The sequence below is a fragment of the Fringilla coelebs genome (genome assembly GCF_963513975.1).
Source record: "Fringilla coelebs genome assembly, chromosome: 4".
Taxonomy (NCBI): Eukaryota; Metazoa; Chordata; class Aves; order Passeriformes; family Fringillidae; genus Fringilla; species Fringilla coelebs.
In genome coordinates this window covers 72970516-72992740 of record NC_140032.1, presented here as the reverse complement: position 1 = coordinate 72992740, position 22225 = coordinate 72970516, and the positions used below count along the sequence as shown (strand labels likewise).

The following is a 22225-nucleotide window of genomic DNA, read 5'->3' as shown; positions in this document are numbered from 1 at the left end:
CGCTGTCCCTGCTGTCTTTGCAGTCCAGTGGCGTGGCAGCGCTCATTGCCGTCCTCGTGCTCTTGCTGCTGGTGGCGCTCGGCCTGCTCTGGTGGTTCTGGCCCCTCTGCTGCAAAGTGGTGAGTACAGACCCTGGGAACAGCCCCTGCACCCTGAGCCATGGGTGGGAAACAGAGATCCTGCAGGAAGCCGGTGAAGTGATGAGGAGGCAGCTCTGGGGGGCCTTGTGACAGGCAGGAAAGGGCTGGGGAGAGCAGCTCCAGCGCTGGGGCTCCACTGGGCACAGCCTCGCCTGTCTGAGTCACACGCACAGGAACCAGGTCCAGCATGGTGCTGTCACTGGGAATGGGGTGGCCTTAATGGTGTGCAGATGTTACCCTCAAATCAAGGACGGACCATTTTAAAACTGCTCTCAGGAAAATTGGTATTTGTAGTCCATTATGGGCTCTCAGGTTGGAAATCCCTATTTTTTTTCATAATCCCTGCACACATCCATCTCTTTATTTGAGTGTGCTCTCTATCCTCACCCCAGCAGCAGCAGTGTTGGTTACTTGCCTCCTGCCATTCCTTTCTGGGGGAGCAGGGAAGTTTATTATTCATTCAGCTCAAAGACAGCATGGAGGACTTGGGCAATGGAAATTGCTTCCCTGGTCCGGGTACCTCTTCTTGTCCGGGGCTTGTTGAATGTGGGGCAGAGAGGAAGCGGCCTTCTCACCTGACCGTGCTGCAGCCCTTGTGACCCAGGGGGGGTCCGTCGGGGCCCTGGCTGTCCAAGGGCAGGAAATCTCAGCCTCCATCTGCACTCTCACAGTCTGGGCTTCCTGAGGTGAGAACAAAAAGCCTCGCTTGTTCTCATTCTCCACAGCACAGGCCCAACAGAAATCCAGGGAGCTTCCTGTTTATCACCTTACCTCCACTTTGTTTCATATGAAGAGCCTCCCTGTGGAAAAGGAACATTGCAAATCAGTAAGAAGCAAGCTCCTGTTAATCTTATTTTAAAAAACCTAACCTTGATTCATAAACCAGCTTCATAAGTTAAAATTCCTACATGAAGCAGCCCAGTGAATAGCTCTATATTATCAATTTTCAGCCTTATAAAACCATAGTTCTTCAAATGTTTGTGCCCTCCGTGTTTCCTTCCACCTACTGTGGATACTATTTTGCTACTTCAAAAGAAAAAGTAACCTTAGGCCTCTTTGCTACAGCACGGCTGAGTTCCAAGTCACACGCTGTTGCACTGCACTACTGCAGAGCACTGATCCTTCCTTCTGGTTTTGCTGTTCCTCAGTTCCTGCCTTTCTGTCGTGCACATGAGTCTTGGACATCCATCACCTGGAAGGGCCACTTGTGGCTCAGTAGTGCTGGGCTTCAGGGCAGCGTCCCTGAGGAACGAGGCAGCATTAGGGCCAGGCAGGACCTGCTCTTCCCTTCCTCTGGCTCTGCTTCCCTGGTTTCCTGGAACAAGGAGCAGGAGCACAGGAGTCAGATCCCGATGGAAAAGAGAGGTCGGGGTGTTGTGGGCACAGCAAATGTCTGTAGCCCCGCGGGTGGGCTTTCCCCCGCGCACGGACCCAGCTCCATCCTGGCTGGGGCTTGGTCTCAGCGTTCCGTGGTGCGAGTGCCATGGACACTCAGAGGGTGGGCCAGGGGGACTCCTCTTCCTTTTCCTTCCTTGTCCCCCACCTTCAAGGGTTTCGCTGTGACAGTTCTGTCACTTGTCCCTCGCTGTGGAACATATGATTGCAACAAGCTGGCTGTAGGCTCTGTGCTGACATCTCCTAATGCCCACATCGTGGAGCGGCAGAGAAGTGTTAATGAGTGGATCAGAGGCACTGCTGCCTCAAGCACCAACTTCTTTTTTTAATGATTTTTTTAAAGAAATCAGCTCTTCTCCAAACTCAAACCTTCATTCTTTGCGACTTACTAAATGAGATGGAGCTTTGCCCGGAGAGGCTGATGATAAAACCAAACAAAGTGAGGAAGCAGCCCATCTCTCCATGAGGATAATAAGACAGCAGCATTATTCAGAGGCTTCATCATTGAAACAATCTGATTCCAGCTCAGGGAAAGTTGATTTACTGTACTCAGGTCTTCCTCTGTGCAGTTCTAGGTGCTGCTCTATGCAGAGCTGCATGTGTGCCTTGGACCTCTCTTTTTCATAAACAGCTTTTCTACTGATTTCACTTGGAATATCACACGATTGAAAAGAATCCTTGTGTGTGCACGTGTGATTCGAGTGTGTGAGTGTGAGAGCCTGTGGAAGCATAAGGATGCAGGCATTGACATTCCAGTGCTGTCAGCAGGGTGAGGAGCTGCTACTCAAAGCAGATTATTTTCTCACACCACTGTCACTTTTAAAACAAGTTTCATTTTCTGAAGCCATTAGAAATAACAGCTAATTAATGGACTGCTTGGCTTTAAACTGAATTTCCCCTCAAACTTCAGCAAGTTCAGGAGCTGGCAAAGGATTAGATCCTCCACTTGAGGAGATGAGCAAAAGCTGCCATTGACTATTGCCTTAGGAAGTCACAGTAAGCTCAGTCAGGGTTTCCCTTGATTGTCCAGGGTGGGAGTTGTGATTCCTGCATTCCCAATGGGCACTGGGCCCGCAGGAGTTCTATCCCACATCATGGAGAGGTTTGCTGGGCAAAGCTGTCTGTGCTCAGACAGATGTGAGGCTTCAGAGTGGCACAGCTGTAGATGGGGAAGGGCAGTGGCATTTCATACAGATCCACCTAGGAGCACCTTCTCTGGTACAGCTGGCAGGCCTGACAGAGACTGTTTTGGGATGATGGTTAGGGACAGGTGAAATGGAAATAAGGACAGAAATTAAATAAGGTGTCCCTTCATTGGCAGAAAGTCCTGCTCTACTGTTTCTCCAGTCTCCCAATTGCTTTCAGTGAGAATTAAATATCTCCAGGCTTTGGCAAATCCTACTCAGCATCCAAGTATCTCTCAGGATCTGTCCCATGATCCCTCTGTGTTGCTGTTTCATGTAAAGTTAGGGCAATGATTCCAGTGCGGCTCTCAGGAATGTTTCACTAATTAAATAATTACTTTCTGTTAAGTATGCTGGAAACTCCTGATGACTGGGAAGAAAAAGTGTTCAGAGCTATTTAAAGAAAAGCAATGTCTGGCATGGTTTTGCAACATCCTAATAGCAAAGGGATATCTCAAAGTTGAAATCCACAGGTTACTTTCCAATCCACCCAAAGCACTTTGAGCTTGACATGTGCCATTCCGTAACTTAAACCTGAAAGGCTGTGGAAAACTGTTTCCAGGGGTGCCATAAGTTATTTCTGCTATTGGGCAGAATTCCCTTGTGCACTGCTGAAAGTCCACAGCCTGTTTAGGCAGTCAGTAGTAAATGTCTGGGTGGCACGGATAACTGAAATATAAATCAGGATGGAAAACTCTACTGATCAGAAAAATATGTTTCTTTCATGTATAATGCTGACCTTCTGCAGCGGTATTGTTCATAGGCAGTGTTTATTGAAAGTACTAAAATTAAATAGCACAGAGTGACTAAAGTAAGGCATATTTCAATTAAATTAGTTAAAACCTGTATTACATTGAGTTGTTTGTCAGCAATGCACAGTTTTGGACATGTTTGTGTAATATCAAGGCATAGCAGGAACGGACTCCTTGATATTCATGGTGTATTTTTTAGTAATTTCCAGGCAATACCCAAGCCCAAAACATGGCCCAATGTCACCAAAAAACTTACCAAGGTTAGCTTGCAAACCTGCTTTTCTTGTGGAGGAATGCCTGTGCATTCAGTTTGCAGCCAAATCAGTGAAGAGGGTCCCTTGCCTGTCTCTCCCCTGCTGGGACTGTCAGTGCTGGGCATTCTCTGAGCTTTACAGTGTGGATGTGACAAAGGGAATGGGAAGAGACTGTAGGGAGATTTAAATAGAGGTGTAAGAAATGCTCCCGGGGGTGGGCTTCACCCGGAGCAGTGTCAGAAGTGTGGGAGTGTGACTGCAGTGCAGGCACTGCACAGTCATGGAGCTGGGAGGTGGGAAATGAGAGGGCTGCGGAAGCGTCTGGGACATCCAGAGGTGAAGCCTGAGCTGCCAGAAGGCATTTCACACTTGACACTGGGCCAGAGACTCCCCAGCAGCAGCAGCGGCAGCTCGGCCCACGGCTGTGCAGGACCTCACACAGGCCTCGGACGCTTTTCCTCCGGGATTGCTGATGGACTCTGGGGGGTCTCGGCACTGGCTGTTCTCACAGCGGCTGAAGTTCATCCGGCCAGGAAGCACGGTGGCAGACACGTCTGCCCAGAGTGTCTGCAGGCTGGGGATGGCAGCTCTGGCAGACGGATGGTGATCATTTCCAGAAGGCCTCGCTGATGGATGCTCAGGGGAGCGGGCAGCACAGGCTGCCAGCTCACTGGCGGTCACGGGGGCTCGGGTGGAAGCGGGTCACTCTTACCGTGGTCTGTTGCCTTTGGCTGCTGCCAGTGCAGCACCTTATTCTTTCCTGTGTTTGGCTCTTTCAGGTCATCAAGGATCCCCCTCCACCTCCGCCAGCCCCAAAAGAGGTATGGTCTGATGGTGCTCATCTTAGTGCACTGCACTCACGTGGAACCACCCCTGTGCTTCCCTGCGCGCTGCATGTCCGGCTCCTTGTCCGAGTGCTGCTGGAGAAAGGACTACCCTGGGGGAGAGGCCCTCAGTGGAGAATAGGGTTGCTAAAGTCCAGATCTCTGCTTTCACAGATCGGGATCTGGGGCTCTCTCCACAGGCCTCAGCTCAGTGTGGCCTGAATTAAGCCCAGATCCACAGAAACACTTAGGGCCTTTATTCCAAGATAGCTTTGTTATCCACATTCTGCACTGAAAGCAGAAAGCTTGAATAGCCCTTTTCCAACATCTAAAGATTCATGTAGGACTTAGGCAGCATTTTCCCCCTGCTCTGTCATTCCAGACACTGAAGAATTCCCCTTACAAGGGAATTCCTCTCCTTCTTACAGGCAGTAACACACTGGAGGCTCTGCTGTCCTCAGTGTTTGCACCCCTTTCACAACCAACACTCTGGGAACTCCAGTGAAATACATGGAAAGGACATTCAGTGTGTGGGTGTGGAAGCATCTTTTAAAAGTAAACACCATTTGAATGTACTTACAGGAAGAAGAACAGGAGCCCTTGCCTTCCAAGAAGTGGCCCACGGTGGATGCTTCCTACTATGGTGGACGAGGAGTTGGGGGAATTAAGAGGATGGAGGTTGGTATGATTTGGAGATGGCAGTTCCCTCAAGCACGAGCTCTCTGAGGCTGCAAGTGAGGAAACAAAGACTTGACAGTGCACTGAAAATACAAGGCCATAATGTGTGCTTGTCTTCCCACTGGCATAAGCCTTGGAAAATTCGTTACCATATCGAACAATTCTGACCTTGCCTCTGAAAGAACAGCTTTCAGTAGTTCCATTTGACTGGGACTTAAAATAGCTGCCTCAAGACATGCTCTTTCCATCACGCTAATGAGAAAGAGAGAGTGAGAGCCTTTTCTGCGTGTTTTGGAAGGGATTACAGTGAAACATAAGTCCCCCAAGTGTGGGCCAGCCAAATGCGCTGACAATGGTGACGCTGAGGAGAGGCTTGATCCCAGAGGGACTCGCAGCGACAACAGAGCCTGTCTTTGAAGAGACACGATAGCATCATGTTAATTAAAACAGAATGAAGAATGTGCATCCTTATGGGCACATCCTTATGGCAGGTTTTGTAGTCAAGTCAGCCTATATGGAATGTGCAAAGCAGTTCCTAACTGTAGTCCAGGAAGCTGTCTCTGTCTGAAACACCCACCTAGGCCATACTGAGGTGTCTTGGTGAAACTGTAAAGGTATTGGCCTAATCAGCTTTGCTCGAGTACTATTTAAATGCAGAAGCAGAATATGCAGGTTTGAAGCTGTGTCACTTACATGCATTTTCTTCAGCAGTTCAGAATTGCTAATTTAGAAGAGCCTCAGATTTCACAAAAAGCAAACATTTTGTGCAGTGTTTTTCAGAAGCAAACTAGGAAATGCTTTCCAAGATCAAGAATTAAAAGCCTGGATTTGAGGGAAACTATGATAGCCTCCAGGAAGGGCTCCCAAATGGGATCCTGCGCAATGGAGCAGAAACCTCGTGAACACAAGTGACATCAGGACCACAAAGACAGACATGTTCGGCCCATGGCAAAAATGCAAACAAGGGTAGAAACTGATGATTAGGTTAGAAAACCTTTTCATCTGTGGTAGGAATTTTGTGCAGGACTAAGGGCTAAAGAAGTTAACCAGCGTAGTCATGGGCCCTTGAAAAAAGCCCCCCTTGTGTGGGGCTGTGGCTCTGTCTGTCCCTGAGACCCCACCGATGGTCAGTGCCTCTGGGTTTGACTGGGGAGCTTCACCTCTGCCCTGCTGTGTCTGGCACGGGCTGGGAAGATGGACTCAGGCTGTTGGGAGAGCAGGACAGGCCTCACAGCTCTCCCTGGCTCAGAAATGCATGCTGCTCTTTTGGGTAGTTGGGGCAGAAGCAAGACAAAACACACCTTAAGGGAGGTTGTTCCTTACCTAGCAGGTAAAGGTGGTTTCTGTGCCATGGCCAGTGACAAGCTTGCTGGTCATGACATTTCTTCCATGTTTGCAGTCCATGTGGAGTCATCTGGTTTTTATTGCTTCTCTGGCTTCTTTTCCTATGCCATTCCTTCAGCAGCCTGATTCCTCTGGCAGCTTCCCTTTCTGGAGAAGGGAAGGGACTGAACCATCACCCTTGCACTTCCCACTCCTGTGCTGGGGCGGGTAGTCATCCACTCCTGCCTTCCCCACTAGCTCCACCCTCTGTGATAATCCCAGATAGCCTGGGCAGTGCTCTCCTAGCTCTGTCTTTTGGCATTGCTTTAAAGTTTTGTGATGTCATTGCCTGACCCCACCTGTTACAGTTAATTCATTTTTATGTCAAAACTGGGTGGTCAGACTCCACCACTTCCGGTTTCTTGTAAACTGGCTTTTGTCTGAAGGAGAAGGTAATTTTTTTCAGTGAGAGATGCAGCAGCTAATGGTTTTAACGGTGTTTAAAATACATTTTAGCAGCCACAGGACAAGCCCTGTAAAAGTACCATTCGTGACAGTGAAAGACACAGGTGTACGGGGCCTCCTGGCAGGCCAGATCACAGCAAATGGCATGATTCTGGCAAGTCTTGCTGAAATGATCCAGGCCACTTTCACTAAGGACTCAATCTTTTAGCTGTTCCTTTTCGGATGAGAAGGGAACACCCCTGCTCAGATTGCTGCATGGTGCTTCCGGTTACAAGGTGAAAGGATTCCTGCAGCAAGGTGTATTATCCCTCTTAGCAGGGAGGTTCTTCCATGTATTTCATCTCCAGAGCGCGGTAGTGAGTACAGCCTGTAGGGAAGTGGGAAATCTTGTCTGTCTCCCCGGCAGTGATAACCCTGGTTTCCTTCTCTTTCAACTCTCTATATATTTTATACACCTGGAGGAGTGTAACTTACACAGGTATCATTGACATACACAGCGTTGCACTTAGGCAGGGTAGAGTGCTTCACCTGCACTTCTCCATTGTGTATCTTCCTGCAGGACAACATGGAAACCTGAGCAGGTTCAGGAAGCTTCTGCTCAAATCTCCCTAGGCAGCACATTAAATCTACACTGGGGTTCTTGAAAACTCACTGGGCTAGGAGACATGGGTTCAGAAATCTTGCCTTTCATGGGTGCCAGATTAAGGTCTGGTATTTTAGGGTAAATAAGAAGTGGAAATTATATTTTTATACCATTACTTAGAGAAGATTTCACAGATCCCCAGTTGCCCATGTGAAGCAAGATAGGATTTTCTTTCACTACTGAGACTTACTTACAGACATTTACCTAAGGCTGTTGTTACCATAATGAAGAGATAGTGTTCTCCTCAGAACCTCCTCTCTTGTTTATCCAGCACCTCTTCCAGATTTATCCTCTGTTATTTGCAGCAGTTTCCCTGCCCTGAGGTGCACTCACACCTGACCTCTGCCTTTCCTCAGGTGCGCTGGGGCGACAAAGGCTCCACAGAAGAAGGGGCCAGGTTGGAAAAAGCAAAGAATGCTGTGGTGAAACTCCCAGAAGAACCAGAAGAACCTTTTCACCCTAAACCACCTAAACGAAAGCCTACCTCACCTGCCATGCAGCAGAAGTGGTACACACCAATCAAGGTATCTGTTCAGTCTTTGGTACGGTATGTTACTAAGGGCTGGATTCTTTGTGCCTTATGCAGGCTGAGCTGTGCCTTACTTCCCAAGTGTTCCCATTCAAGTGTAATGTGCTATTCTCGAAGGGAACACCTACTCAGCAGGAATGGCAGGAGCAGTTTGTAGTCCTAAATGCATTACTTGATCATTACCGCCACGTTTTGTTTGCCTCCCCTTAAAAAGGGACATATTGTACAATGAGAGCATTAAAATCCATGGAGGCTTTGTTGGCTTAGTAGAGCTAATTAAACCCAAAACTGCACAGTTTGTAGCTGCTACACTAAGTTTTAAACACACATTGTCATGACAAACCAAGAAAAGAAAAAATTACATAAAACAATGTAATGCAAGAATTCTGATAAAAAGTGCATTGTTCTGTCTGGCTCATAAGGACGGTGCTCTGAGTCACCTGCCAAGAGAGCACAAGCACTGCCTACAGGCAGAGGGTAGGTCTGAATACACCTTGTCTTTAGGTGTTGAGAGCAGCAAACACCCAGGTGTAGCTGGGGCTCTGGATACTGCTGTCTTCCCAAGTGCCTGCCAGTCCTTTCTGACCCCCAGAAAGCCCCGAAGCCGTGATGTCCAGACATACAGGCGAGGTCTGGAACCATCCGTGCAGAGTGGGATGCTCCTAACCGGCTCTGCTCCCTGGGAACTCCAGGTGGGCAGGAGCAGCACCACAGAGGTTGCAGGTGACGCAGGCCAGGCTTAGCTCTGCTCGCCTGGCTCCAGGGAAGCAGTGCTGCACTGCGGCACTGCAGGTGCCCGGGATGCCCCGGGCAGCCCCCGTGCGGGTGGGGGTGCCGCTGCCCCTGACTGAGCCCCCGTGTCCCCGCAGGGCCGGCTGGACGCGCTGTGGGCGCTGCTGCGGCGCCAGTACGACAGAGTCTCGCTGATGCGGCCTCAGCAAGGAGACCAGGTGGGTGCGCGGCGCACGGCCGGCCAGGGGCCGGGACACGGCCCCGGGGGGGCAGAGGGGCACCGGAGTGGCACAGCGGGAAGGGTGACACACGGCGGGGAAAGGCGACACGACACAGCGGGCGATCCGTGTGGCAAAAGGGGCGTGGCATCAGCCTGGATGCGCGGCACTGGCACGGGGCTGCCAGAGGCGGAGGGACGGATGCTGGATGTGGTGTGCGCTCAGGGGAAGAACAGGAACACGGCCTCGTGCAGGGTAAACTCTTGTCACAGGCACACACATCGCTCTCAGACCCAGCTTGCTGTTTGTAACAGCAGAGGCTGGCAATAATGTCCATGGAAGTTGCTTCCTAGAGCTTTGCACTTGCACACCAATGACACCTTTCACGGAAGAAAAATGTGAAGAAATGTGTTTTCTCAGACAGTCTTTTTTCCTGGAACATCTGTGGCCACTAAAAAAGGGACCTCTCCCCCAAATGCTGCTGAGGACACAGAGCTGCTGTTTGCACCTCTGATAGTGAAAGCAGATCAAGTATTTTTGATTGCTGCTCCTCAGGAAAGTATCACTTTGAATGTCAGCATTTATCTCCTGCATCCACTCAGCTTCCCGTCTGTGGCTCTTGGGAAGAGCCACAGAAGCAAATGCTTTACTTTAAACAGGATAGCAGCAGGTCACAGTCTCACGTACTACAGGGCACTGTCTGTGCACCATACAACATGAAGGCCACATAAAAGGATGAGAGGGAGTTACATGTGATGGAATGGGAGGTAAGAGGAATTCTGATTGTTTTTCTGGGATGAAGTTTGGTGCTGTTCAAAAGCATGAAGAGGTGAGACTAAGGTAGGCAAGTGTTGGAAGCAACAGAATGGCCAAGTGCCTTGCTGCAGGTGGAGAGCACAGCTGGATACAGCTGTTACCATTGTTACTGTGGCAGGTTAGTCACTGCATGGGTGATGCATGTGACACGGAGCAGCAAGAACAGCAATCTACACACAAAATGCATAGCACAATACAGTTCAACAGGGTGAATTCAATGTAAACAGGAACATAAAAGTGGTGCCTTAAAAGGCTAAAAAAGTGTCAATCAGAACTCGTTTTGGGGATTTCTGTCCCTAAAGGCAGGGAGTTACCATAAGGATTGCCCTGGGGGCAGGCTTTGCTGAGCCATTGTGCAGTCAGATACCTGCCTTCCCTGGGCCTGACAGGAGCAACACTTGCCAGCACCTCAGCTTGTGAAAAACAGAGTGTTAGCTCAAGGGAGAAGGAGTGATATTTGTGCCTAAAGGAGTGGTGGGTCAGGTGTGACCTGTGCCACTGCAGAGTGCCATTTCTGTCAGCGCAGTGTTTGCAGTCTTGGGGAAAAAATGGTATCTTTTTCCTTGTTCCTAGCACACTGGGTGCAGTTCCCGTGCTGGGCCCCTGGTGTGTGTCAGTGCATGAGTGTGCACAGAAAGACAGACAGACACACACACAGAGGTGTGGAGTTGTTCTATTTCATCACCTTTCTGTTACTGTTTAGGAACTTGTCAGTTCCATTTGTAAAAGACCTCACTGCTGAATTAGAGTGCCTGATCAGGCAGCTGACCGCGGCTGCCGGAGGCGGGCAGCGCCCAGGTGTGGGCGCACCAAGCAGGCTGCGGGCACAGCTGTGCGGCGGCCGCGGGAGCACGGGGCAGGCCGGGGCACGTGGGGCCCGGGGGCTGCAGCACTAAAGGTAGCACGGCTTGGACACAGCTGCTCCCCGGCTCGCCTCAGGCACAAATCCAGAGATCCAACGCGGGCTGGCTGTGCTGGGGGCCGAGGACACGCAGCCACTTCAGAGACAGCTGCACGCTGTGGCAGCTGCGCCGGGCTCCCAGTGAGGGATGAGGACAGCAGGTATGGATCGAGGGCCCCACAAACAGCCTCCATTAAGCCACGAGCGCTTTTGAAGGGCTCCCATCAAACAGAGCAAGTCCGCAGCAGGAGATTTCGGCTGCAGAGCCATGTGGTGTTTTCTGCGCTAACAAGGTAATTTATAAATGATGCATTACCCTGTGTCTGTGCTCCTAGCTAGACTTCCTTCTTTTTTTTATTAAAGGGGCAAAGAAGACTGAGCCATAGGAGTCTGGGCTACTCTGATAAACAGTTCAGTGTCCAGGGGTCTGTACTGAACTTCTTTTCCCAGGAGTCTGGGGCTGCCCAGGAACACAGCCTGGCATAGGGCACAGCGCCAGCCTCAGGGGCCTGGCTTTTCCTCTAAATCCTTGTATTTGTTTTCCAAGTCACAGTTTAGCACCACAAGGTGATCATCAGCGGTTTGGATTCGTTGTCTGAGCTTGCTGCAATGTGATGGTGGCTGAGACATCTTTAAGTTCACAAATAGCCCATGGCACTTGTAGTGAAGATTTTGCCCTATTAGGATGGAAATAGAAGTCAGTAGTAAAAGAAAAGAAAGACTGTACTTCATTCTAGAAGAATGAGAAGAGGGGAGAGCTATAGAATGATTCCAGCTTGTACTTCCATGTACAAACAAGCCTTTTAAACAGGAAGACTCTTGTACATGTTTTTAAGCCTGTTAGTATTTACCTGCTTTAAAGGTCTTCTCTAATAATGGCTGCAGAGTTACCACAAACATCTGTTTAAACTTTTGAGCAGCTTTGCATAATGCAAAAGTAATACATTCTGCACATGCAAGATGTGGCTAGCAGTGCTCCCTCCAAAAGGAAGCTCCTGGTCACTTGAGTCGTGGCCTCTCCCTGTAGCCCGAGCTGCTGTCAGGAGGGTCTGGCTGGCTGCCTGGCAGGTGCCCATCCCGACTAGCGTGGCTCTCCTGGCAGTCGGATTTGCTGTCAGTCAGTGGAAGCGGGAGGGACCATCTTGTTGAAGAGAGGATGTTGTGCTGGTGTCAGGAGAAACAGGGATATTTTCCCAACTACGTAGGCAGCAGTTCTTGGCACTGCCTCCCTTGGTGCAGATGAGTCTGCTGCTCTCTTAAACGAACCCTGGGGACTCATCCCTCTGTGAGCATTGGTAGGAATGAGAGAGCAGGAAGAAGCCAACCTGCCGGTCAGTTCCAAGGCCACACGGCATGGGATGGCAGCCACAAAGAGAGGAGCGCCAGTGCTGGGGGCAGCACGGATGTGCCATAGGTGTCCCACAGCTTCCCTGCCAGGCCATGAGCAGTGCAGCCCCCCAAGCCGAGCCAAAGGAAACCTTTTCCTGGGCAGGGCAGGGGCTGGCAATCACCGAGTGTTTCACTGCGCAGGATTCCCAAGCAACAAACACATCTGTCTTCCTCATCCTCACGACACCTTTCCCATGGAGTGAGCTGCACCAGGCCTGTTCCCCTGGCCAGATTATTCCTCCCCTGTGAGCTGGCGGCGCAGGGCAGCTGTCCGAGCGGCTGGCCGGGATTCGGGAATGGCCGCTGAGCTAATCTCCAGGCTTTGCAGATGAAGGAGGCAGCAGATAACAGGATTAAAGTTTCCCGACCCAGGGTTTTCACAGCCCGAGACGCGGGCGGAGGGGGAGACAGAATGACTTCTGTCATTAATCTTAATTGATTGCCAAGAGGTTTTTAATCTGGCTTATTAATTAGGAAGGTCCTTAACACACTGTCTACATATCAACATCAGATGCTCTTTTGGGACTTTGGGGACATATGGCCTATCTATATTTACATTCACACAATTTACACATACATACATCGCTCTATGGGAGCTGCTCGCACGGGTAACGCGCACGCAGCGCCGAGGAAGCGTTCGCATTCACACACTCTTCAGCAAAAGGGGATGGAAATGAAAAAACACCTCGGATGGAAATGAAAAAACACCTCGCACAAAGGTTGCATTCCCACTGATGAACTCCCATACTTCTGTTTATATTGATACGTGTATTAATCCAGATCAATTTTATGTGCCATTTATCTAGATTAGTGTACCAATGGCATTCTTGGTTTGGCAGATTTAAGTGAGAGATCCCAGTGTTCTTCCACAGCAACAGGGAACGTTTGAAAGTCCAGGCTGTAGTGCTTCCACTGCCATTTTGGAGGAGACCAGCACAAATACTTGATATAATAGGTGTCAGGTGATGCTGGAAATAAGTGACCAGAGCCAGAGAGGCTTTGTGACGGGAGGCAGTGACAGTATGAGGTGAACAGAACTAGGCTGGTTTCCCTGTCACTTCACTGGGCTCTGCTCCTCTAACCAACAACAAAGGCATGTGAAAACACCTTGGAAAAGCTGTTTCTGCAAAGTGAGTTTATGTCTCACCTGGCAGCTGTGCTATCACCAGCCATAGCTGTGGCAGCCTGAGCTCGTTTAGTAACCCTGGGCGAGTTGTTACAGACCTGTGCTAAACTGCAGCTACTGGAGTTCAGAGGATGCTCAGATGTGCCCACCCAGGCCCTGCCCGACCTGGGGCTCTAAAGCCTGTAAACAGTTGCATATGTTAGTCCTTTTATGCACAACATCATCCAAAAGAAGGCAGGGGGAGGGAGCTGTTTTCCCCTACAGCTCTTCAAAAGTTGGGAAGAAATACAGCACACATGCTGCTGGATGTTACTGCTGCATGGGAGAGGCAGACAGTGGGGAGAGGGAGAGGAAAAGTGATCCACAATTACATTTATTGCCTCCAATCTTATTATTGCATTCCCATAATTCAAGATTACTTTTGTTCTGAAATCAGTTTTTGCATGTTTAAGTGCATTCTGAACTACAGATCCATAAAGCATTAACAAAGCCCCCATAACACTTGAGTTGCCTGCATTTTAAACTGGGCAGGTGTTCCCCAGCCAGAACATTTCCTGACACTGACTGTGGGCTGGCTGTGCCACAGCCTCCTGCAATTTCAGCACAGGCTCCAAGGAAGGCAATGCAATGTGCAGCAGTGGTTACCGATGCTGCTCCCTGTCACAGAGGGTTTGTGGGTGCACACAGGTCTGTCCCCTCCCAGTCACTCCAAAAAGAATTCTGTAACTTCTAGGGAAAGGTGGGCAAATGCTACATGAGATCAACCACTGCAGTTCAGGTGGGCTCAGCTCCTGCCAGGCTCCAAGCTGTGCTGGACAGGCGACGAAGGAAGGGGAGCAGTGTCCCTGGCCTGCAGCCTCAGGATGGGTGACACATCTGGCTGTGAACACAGTCGTGGGGATGGGGTGGCAGCCTCCCTAAGAGAGCACTTCCCTGCTGTAGCTTTGTGGGTCCTCTGGGGCTCAGTACTGCTCCTTCCTAGGTGATGGTTGTTCTCCAGACACATTTCTGTCTGCAGTTTTCTCCCACAGCTTTGCTCTGTCTTCATTTCTTAGTCCAGCAGGCCACATGCAGCAGTGTAGAACAGTTTGATCGAATGAAAAAGGAATAGATTTTCTTTGAGTTCATTATCACCTTTTTCCAGTGGAACAACAGAAATTCTTTACTAGAGTGAAATAGAAGTTCTCTTTCTGGATGCAAACTCTGCCTATCTGACCAGAGAGGAAGTGAGGGTACAAAGCACACAGGAGCTTGTAGCATGTTTGCGTCTTTCTGTACCCAGGTAGATGGATGATTCTTTATTTTACATTATAGTAAAACACAGAACCTACTAAAATCTGGAAAGGCTGTAAAATGATGGGCAGAATAAGCGTAATACGATCCAAGAGTAAATTGGTTATTTAGAGTTAAACATTCAGAGCAGCACCCAGGGGCTCTGAGGATATCACTCCATTCTGGGAAGGATATTCCCAGCCCAGCTGAGCACCCCTGAATTTGGGAATCCCCCAGAAACTCTGAGTAGTGCCCCCCTGCTTGCCCAGGAGAGACAGAGAGGATGTCTGAGAGCACCCCCTCTCCCAAGGGCTGCTTCCCTGCCTCTCAGGACTGCTTTGCTGCCCTGTTCCTGTCTCTATTTGCCCCCTTGGGGAGCTGTGGGTGCCTGTCTCGAACCTGGAGTCTCTCCCACAGCCCAGCCACAACCAGTCACAGGCCATTTGCTGCCATGCCTTTACTAAAACAACATCTCTAGACAAAGGCTTCCCAGTGAAGTGGCCAGGGCAATGATGGGAACGCTGGGAATGCCCATCCCAGCCCACCTGCTCCCACAGTGGAGCAGCCACCAGTCCCTTCTGGTGACACGGCCGTGCCCCAGCAGGTGGTTATAGGTCACTGGGGCCAATTGGCTCCATGATAACAGCGGCTCAGTAAAGTTTTTCCCTCTGATAACAACATTTACTATAGAAAGGAAAGGTGTTTGAAGGATTAGGAGAATATAATGGATAAAATTTTTCCATTGTACTTAGGAATCTGTGCATTAGAACTGTGAGAATTCTCTGGAGGAACTCGTCCTCTTTCCTTAAATTCCTCTTATGCTGGTTGTAATTAAGGCCCTTTCCTCCCAAGTCAGCCACATGCCCAGCTGGCAGTCTGTGAATGCTCCGAGGCACTCTGAGGGCATGTTTGATGTCAGTCTGTCCTGATTTATAAACCAATAAATGCTCTGCATAGAGAAAGGAGAGTAATACTAGGTTTTGGCTTGAAGAAGTCAGGAGTAACGCAGTGTGCTGTGTCCCCCCCACAACAGGGACTGGGCCATGGCCATACATCCCTAAATGCAGGGTGTCCTCTGGGCAGAGCAGCAGGGCTCTCCCGAGGGACAAGGGGAACTGAGGCACACGTGCAGAGGTGGTGTGAGCCCCCAGTAATGAAACAAGCCCGTGGCCAGAAGGGGGAAGGAGAGATGCCCCTGGTGAGCCTTGAGTATCAGCTGAGAGCAGAGGGTCACGGATGCAGTTAAAGGGGTTCACAGTGCATTTCTAGGGGATGAAAATGGGAGGGTTAAACTGTAAAAACTGTGACAAGGGCATTTGGGGCCAAAGAGGAGCAACATAAAACTGGTTTTCTCCCACCAATACACTCTTACTTGTTGCGGAGCTTAGGGCACAGAGATTTCACCTCGGACACAGACACAAGCCAAACCAAGTCAGATCTTATGCCAGTTTAGAATGAGCTACACAAAGCCCCCCTGCATTTATCAAGGACTGCCCTGCTTAGGTAAGAAGTTGTGGCACAAAGGCTTTGTTCTTGAGATGGCTCTGAAGAGCAGTTTTAGGAATAACTGTTCCAGCTGTTGCATTCAGGCTGAGCCACGTGGCACCCCCTGTCAGCCAGGAGAAACACTGAAACTACTGGTTTGTTCAGTGCATGCTCGGGGACAGCGTTTGCGATGCTTTTGCCAAAGGCTGCTGTCACTGGAGATGGCCTGGGAAGGCCAGTTTGGTGCTAATGAGGTGGCTGGGAGACAGGGACTCCACAACAGCGGCGGGAAATGGTGCTCTGGGCGCGCTGCCACTCTGGGATGAGGGTCTGCCCCCGACCTGTCTGACATGGCCTGAGCACCCACAGAGCTGGGCACCTTCCCGAGCATCCTCCCACTGGGACCCTGTTCCCACAGAACCTGCGGGAGCAGCAGGAGATGTGCCTGTTCGGTAGGTGACACCAGAGCACGCGCATGGGGGTGACGTGACCTGCTCACGCCTGCAGTACAGCCATGCTGCCTGGTGCACGAGGCAGGGCTGGGCTTCCTTTGACACCAGGGCTACAGGTCTGTCTGTTTCCATGGTGTAAGTTCGGTCACACGCACCCCACCTTCCTGAGGCTGATATTTTCAGATGTGCTACTCAGATCTATTTTAGGAGTTCTTCCCACTGCAAGTCTGCGATGAGCATTAGAGCTTTAAAGCACTGCTTTGGGAAGCTATTATCAGTAGGTATTAATTATTGAACACTATACCTTCTGGAAAAGTTGTTTCATCACTGGAAAGTGACCTTGCTAGAAGAGGCAGAGGGGAAGAGAGACGTATGGTGCCTCCTGAGAGCAAGTGGAGTGATGCGTGGCAAGAGAAGACACTAAAGATTTATTGTCTGTGGCAAAAGAAACACAGATCTCTGCTTGTGCAGTAAGTGTTTTTGACATCATATGCCATAAAGAGTGATTGGATGCTGTAGTTAAAAAGTGTTTCACTGGGAAGAGAAATAATAGACATTTTCACAGTGCTGTGTCTATTAAGCATCCAACTGCGTGGCTGTGCAGCTGAGCTGGCCCTGATAACTCCAGTGCTGGAGTTCAGGCAGTTCTGAGTTAAAAGGCAGCTGGATGATCCTGAGAGAGGACTGAGAATTTATCCCTCTTGAAAGAAGATCCCTTTTGACCTTGGCTGGTACAGGTTCTTATTGCCTGACAGCACACCACTGGAGAAGTTCAACATCAGCACTGTTTGGATGCCTCACATGGAAATGTCATTTATTAACCTGGCCCTGGCCTCTTCCCTGGAATTTCTCTTTTTCCCAGCTGGGAGTGCAGCAGTGCGCTTGTCTCCCAGTGACACTGGGAGCTGGAATTCTCCCGTTGCTCCAGTGGTTTAAAAACCCCAAGAGAAACAGGCGTTCAGTTTAAAATAAAAGCTGGGGAGAAGCCAGAACTTGGGGTCACCTCTCACCCTGTGGCTGCCTCTGCCAGGCTGGAGAGCGAGGTGTGGCCAGAGAGCTCCTTGATAAATCATCATTAAGTCCATGCGCAAATACAGCAGGCCGGCCCAGGCGCACAATTAGGCACCTAATTACGGTGAAAATGCAACTGCACTCTGTGCTACAACAGCCCTGTGGCCTTGGGAGCCAGCCGGGGCCCGTCCCTGCCCCGGGAGGCGCTGGGTGTCACCTCTGGAAGGGGTCCTGTGAGTGGCCGAGGTGTTTACGGCGCTCGCACAGGAGCCTGCCCAGGCACAGCCCGCGCTGGCGTCACTCCTCCTTCCCACACGGGGGTGACAGTGACAGAGGGGACAGGCCACAGCACGGGGGTGTTACCTCTGCCTCTTCTTGCTGTAGTTTCTTTTTCTTCCCTTCATCAAAGCAAAGAGGGGAATACCCAGCCAACGGGGATCTGTGATTCACATGACAGAGTATGAGTGTGTGACTGAAACTGCAGCGAGGCTGATTCCAAAGGAACATTCGGTTTCAAATAACGCTGTCACTGTTCAGGGACAGCATTTTCTATATGAAATTGCCTGATCTGGGAGTGTTGTCAGTGCCATGATCCCAGGGGGCGGCCAGACTGTTCAGCCCACCTGAGAGTAGCAGGGAGTGACCTGGGACCTGAGGCCAGGCATTGGGGGAACAGCTTTTTTGGGGATACAACCTGTGCTGTTGCCTGCACAGGTGAGGTGCCACCCTTGGCTTCAGTTCTGTTTACCTGTGCCTAAAGTTTTCAACCTGGACTTGAACACTTAGCAGCCAAGGGAGGAGCCCCGTTCCCAGTCAAGAAAAATGAAGTGCATTTGTCCTGTGCCTGTTCAATATTCTGTGATGCATTTTGTGTATTCTTACGTCCTGTGAAACCAGCAGTCCCTTCTCCTTCATAACGTGCTGGTAATTTCTTGGAAGGAATTTGAAGGGATTCCTGATTTGGAATTGCAAACTTATACTAAAAGTCTGAGAATAAGACTTGCTGGAGAGAATCTACTAGCCAAGGAGCGAAGATACAGTCCTATATTAAAAAAATTATCGAACTGCTAAAATTACTGCAGTTTTCAGTTTTAAAGTGCCTGTAATTCGTACAGTGTGAAGCGCTGCCCAAAGGAGCTCTCTGTGCCAGGGATCTTCATTAGGTTTATTCTGTGAGCACAGTAAAAGGATTTCTGTACGGATTCAGGAGGAGAGGCTACCTGGGCCTCATTTCTATCCATTTTCACCCCACCTGCCACAGTCAGGCCATCAGCTGAGAGGTGTTTGTGTTTTGTTCTTGTGCTCACCACCACTACTTAATCCTAAGGAAAGCATCATTTTGCTTAGGAAAAACACAGTGTTTCACATTTTTTGCAGTTTCTAACCTACGCTTACAAAGAACGGGTCCATGTCCCAAAATCCCACCAAAAAATCCAGCACCAGAGTTGGGAATTGTACCTATATTTGGGAAAGCCAGTTTCACTGCTTTTTGATCCAGCGTGGGTGCAAACACAGGGTTATTACCTGGGTTAGAGACACACCTGCACTTGTAAGCTCTTGCATACCTATCTCAGGATTTCCCATCATTTATACCATCTCTGTGGCAGAGGAGGAACTGTATTTTCTGATTGTCACTACCAAGTCTGCAGTGATTTATTCCTATAGGCTCTATCTGAATTAAAATCTTAATTAAGCTTATGCCACTTTTTTCTTCATTTTAATTAGGGACAGCCAAATCAGTTTGTCTGGGGGAAGGAGAAAAAGAAAAAGATAAAGAACAGCAACACTTTTTTCTGTTCTTAGTTGTATTAATGAGGGCGTGGTGAGAATGTCCTCCCAAAGAGGTACCAACAGGGCTGGACAGGTTACACAGCACAGCCAATGCTGTGGTACAAGAAACCTCAGTCTTCCACAGAAATGCTTTCCCTGAGTGTTTCCTGGTGTCATTTCCCACCTAACTTATACAGTTCTCACTTCACTAAGACACCAGGAAATGACCCATTACAGCACTGAGTTTTTGGTGCAGTCACATTGAAAACCCTCTCAGATCATCAAGTCTGGCCACTTTCCCAGCCCTGCCTAGGCCCCCACTGACCCACGTCCCCAAGTGCCACATGCACAGGCCTTGGAACACTTCACGGAGAGGCATCACTTGTCTGGTCTGTCCTGCTCGTGTTCCACCTACAGCAAACCGTACACAGATCACACAGGCTATGCCCTGAGCACATTAGAGGTTCCTACTAAGCTTTCCCAACTTACCAAACGCTGCCATCAATGAAGCGTAAGTCCCTCGCTTTTAGCAGCAAAGGATTTTTGTGTGCTCCTCTTTCTATGTTTCCCGTTCCCTTCTTCCCAGCCAGCCACTCCAAAGGCTGCAGCTTTGCACAGGCATGAGCTGGTTCTTTGTGTGGAGGCCCTGGCTGAGTTTGTGTGCTCCTCACAGGGTGGAAGATTTGTTTTCCACAGACTGCCCCACAGGGCCTATGGCAGGGAAGTGGCCATTCCATGAGTTTCCCCGGTCTGCAGGGAATGCACTTCACCGGCAAAGCTGCCGTGGCAGGGCCGGGGGCTCAGGCTTTCCCAGGGCTTCATGGGGCGGGAACTGTCCCAGCGGGACCTGGAGGCTCCCAGTGCTCCTGTGAATCTCCTGCTCAACATTTGCATGTTGACATTTTCTACTTAAGGGGCCTTTTGGCATCTCTGGCATTAATTTATAATGCTGTGGTAGCGGGGCCTTTACTTTAGAACAGCCTTTGCTCTGGAATCAGTGCAGAGACTGACCACATTCCAGCTGTTCTTGCTGGCATTTTTGGTTTGTTAGATTTTGGTTTGTTCAAGTTTGAATTTTTTATCCTGATTGTTTGGCTAGATTTTACAAGTGTAATTTCCTAACTGTATTTCCCATTATCTTTACATTTCACACATTCTAATGGAGTGTTACAGGACACTGCTGGATTTTGTGCACTGTGTGAAGTGAGCCCCGGGATCAGTCCAGGAAAAAGAGGGCTTGAATTTGTGTACTTGTTTGGCAGATGTAATTCACAGACTCTGAAACCTCCTCTGGTTCACGTGAAGGTACAATTAGAGCCAGGGGGTTTTACACAAGCAAAGTGGGCTTAAAAGGGCCGTTTATGTCAGTAAGGCCTTGCAAGGGCCAAGGACAGACCAGCTGGACTGAATTTGATTACAGCTGGTACAAGGCCCCTTACAACATGCGTGGGTCATTAAAAAATTTTAGAAATCATTTAGCTTCAATCAGCCTTTCATTAACTGCAGTTAAATGCATGTAAACCATTTGAGGACAGTTCACAAAGCTATTTTTACTGATTTAACTACACCTGTTTGAAAATATAATTTGAAATATGCAACGAATTACAACAGTTGAACCTGCACTTCATTTTTGCCAGAGAATTTTTATATAGAAGTTTCTGATTTGCCAGTGCAGGCTTTGGTTCTGTTGTGCTCTCAACTCCGAAGAGTTGACATGCTCATCAGTGAAAGGATGTAGAAAAGGCACCGATCTACCCGTGTTGCAATTAAATTCAGGCTTCAGTCCATGTGTGGCTGCAGCTTCGGAAGGTAATTGTGCACACCTCATTGCTTTTTAGTCCTGAATGCTGCTGTGGTAATTTACCAGGTAATTCCAGAGACAAGGTCTAAATTATCAGTGATTTCATAAAGCTCAAAATATCCATACCTAGCGGGAGGATGCTGGGGCATTGCCTCCTGTCTCCCAGACTGTGAGTCCAAGAGTCCAGGAAAAGCCCCAGACCAGGGGGGAGCAGGGTGCTGGGCAGCCCACGGCTCAGTTCTGTGCACAATAAACACGGCGTTGCCATGGCAACCATGCTTCATTCGGCTCTGTAATAGCTGTGACAAACCCCACCACCTTTCCCAAATTCACCATTTATCACGGCATTCCTACACTTTACCTCCAGTTAACTGTTCCCAGCCATTTCCCAGCTCTCACACAGGGATTTCTGTGGGGGCTGTTCCTCTCCTTTGTCCAATCAAACCAATCTGATCCCTCAGGCAGCTTGAATCTCTCTAGGTGGGATAATTCGAATTTTGGTCAAATCCTTTAGAACTCTAGTGTCCTCCTCCTGGTGGCATTTCCAAGTCTCCTCAGGCAGGAGGCAGCTCGGAGCAAGGCTCCCAGTGACACTGAGGGGGGGTTGTGCTGTGCCCACACATCCTCTGAAGGGTACACAGCTCCTTTGGGGAGATCTGACTGTGCCCTTCTTCACGGCCAGTGCAGCCAGGGCTCAGGCTGGCCTCTGGGATCAGCTCCCAGCCTTGCCCCAGGCTCTGGGAATGCCCCTGAGCACGCTGTCCCCGGCAGTGCCATCCCCCAGCCCCAGCGAGCCTTCCAGGCCGGGCAGATCTCAAAGAGTGGGGAGTGCATTCCATGGTGTTTCAGCACTGCTGGATGGATGCCCATCCTGGCCTGGCCCAGTGCTGTGCCCAGGTGTGTGCCCCCCCAAGCCAAGCCATCTGCACTCCCATGCCAGGAGCTAATCTGGGTCAGCCCAGGCAGGAGGGGAAGGGCACTGGGCAGGGACCTAAACACCCGGCACACGCTGCTCCTTTTCCTTTTGCATCAGTGCAGCCCCTCAGGAGAGGCCGGTTTAAGTAC

General features: G+C 49.8%; 1 protein-coding gene across 1 annotated transcript in view; it reads left to right on the top strand.

The window, feature by feature from the left end:
- The window catches only part of ANTXR2 (ANTXR cell adhesion molecule 2), a 77856-nt gene that overhangs the window by 43284 nt on the left and 12347 nt on the right, over positions 1–22225 (top strand). Inside the window, exons 12-16 of the mRNA XM_084205133.1 lie at positions 24–119; positions 4505–4546; positions 5132–5227; positions 8015–8182; positions 9057–9137. Of these exons, the coding sequence (XP_084061259.1) occupies positions 24–119; positions 4505–4546; positions 5132–5227; positions 8015–8182; positions 9057–9137 (483 nt within the window). The remainder of the gene's footprint in view (positions 1–23; positions 120–4504; positions 4547–5131; positions 5228–8014; positions 8183–9056; positions 9138–22225) is intronic.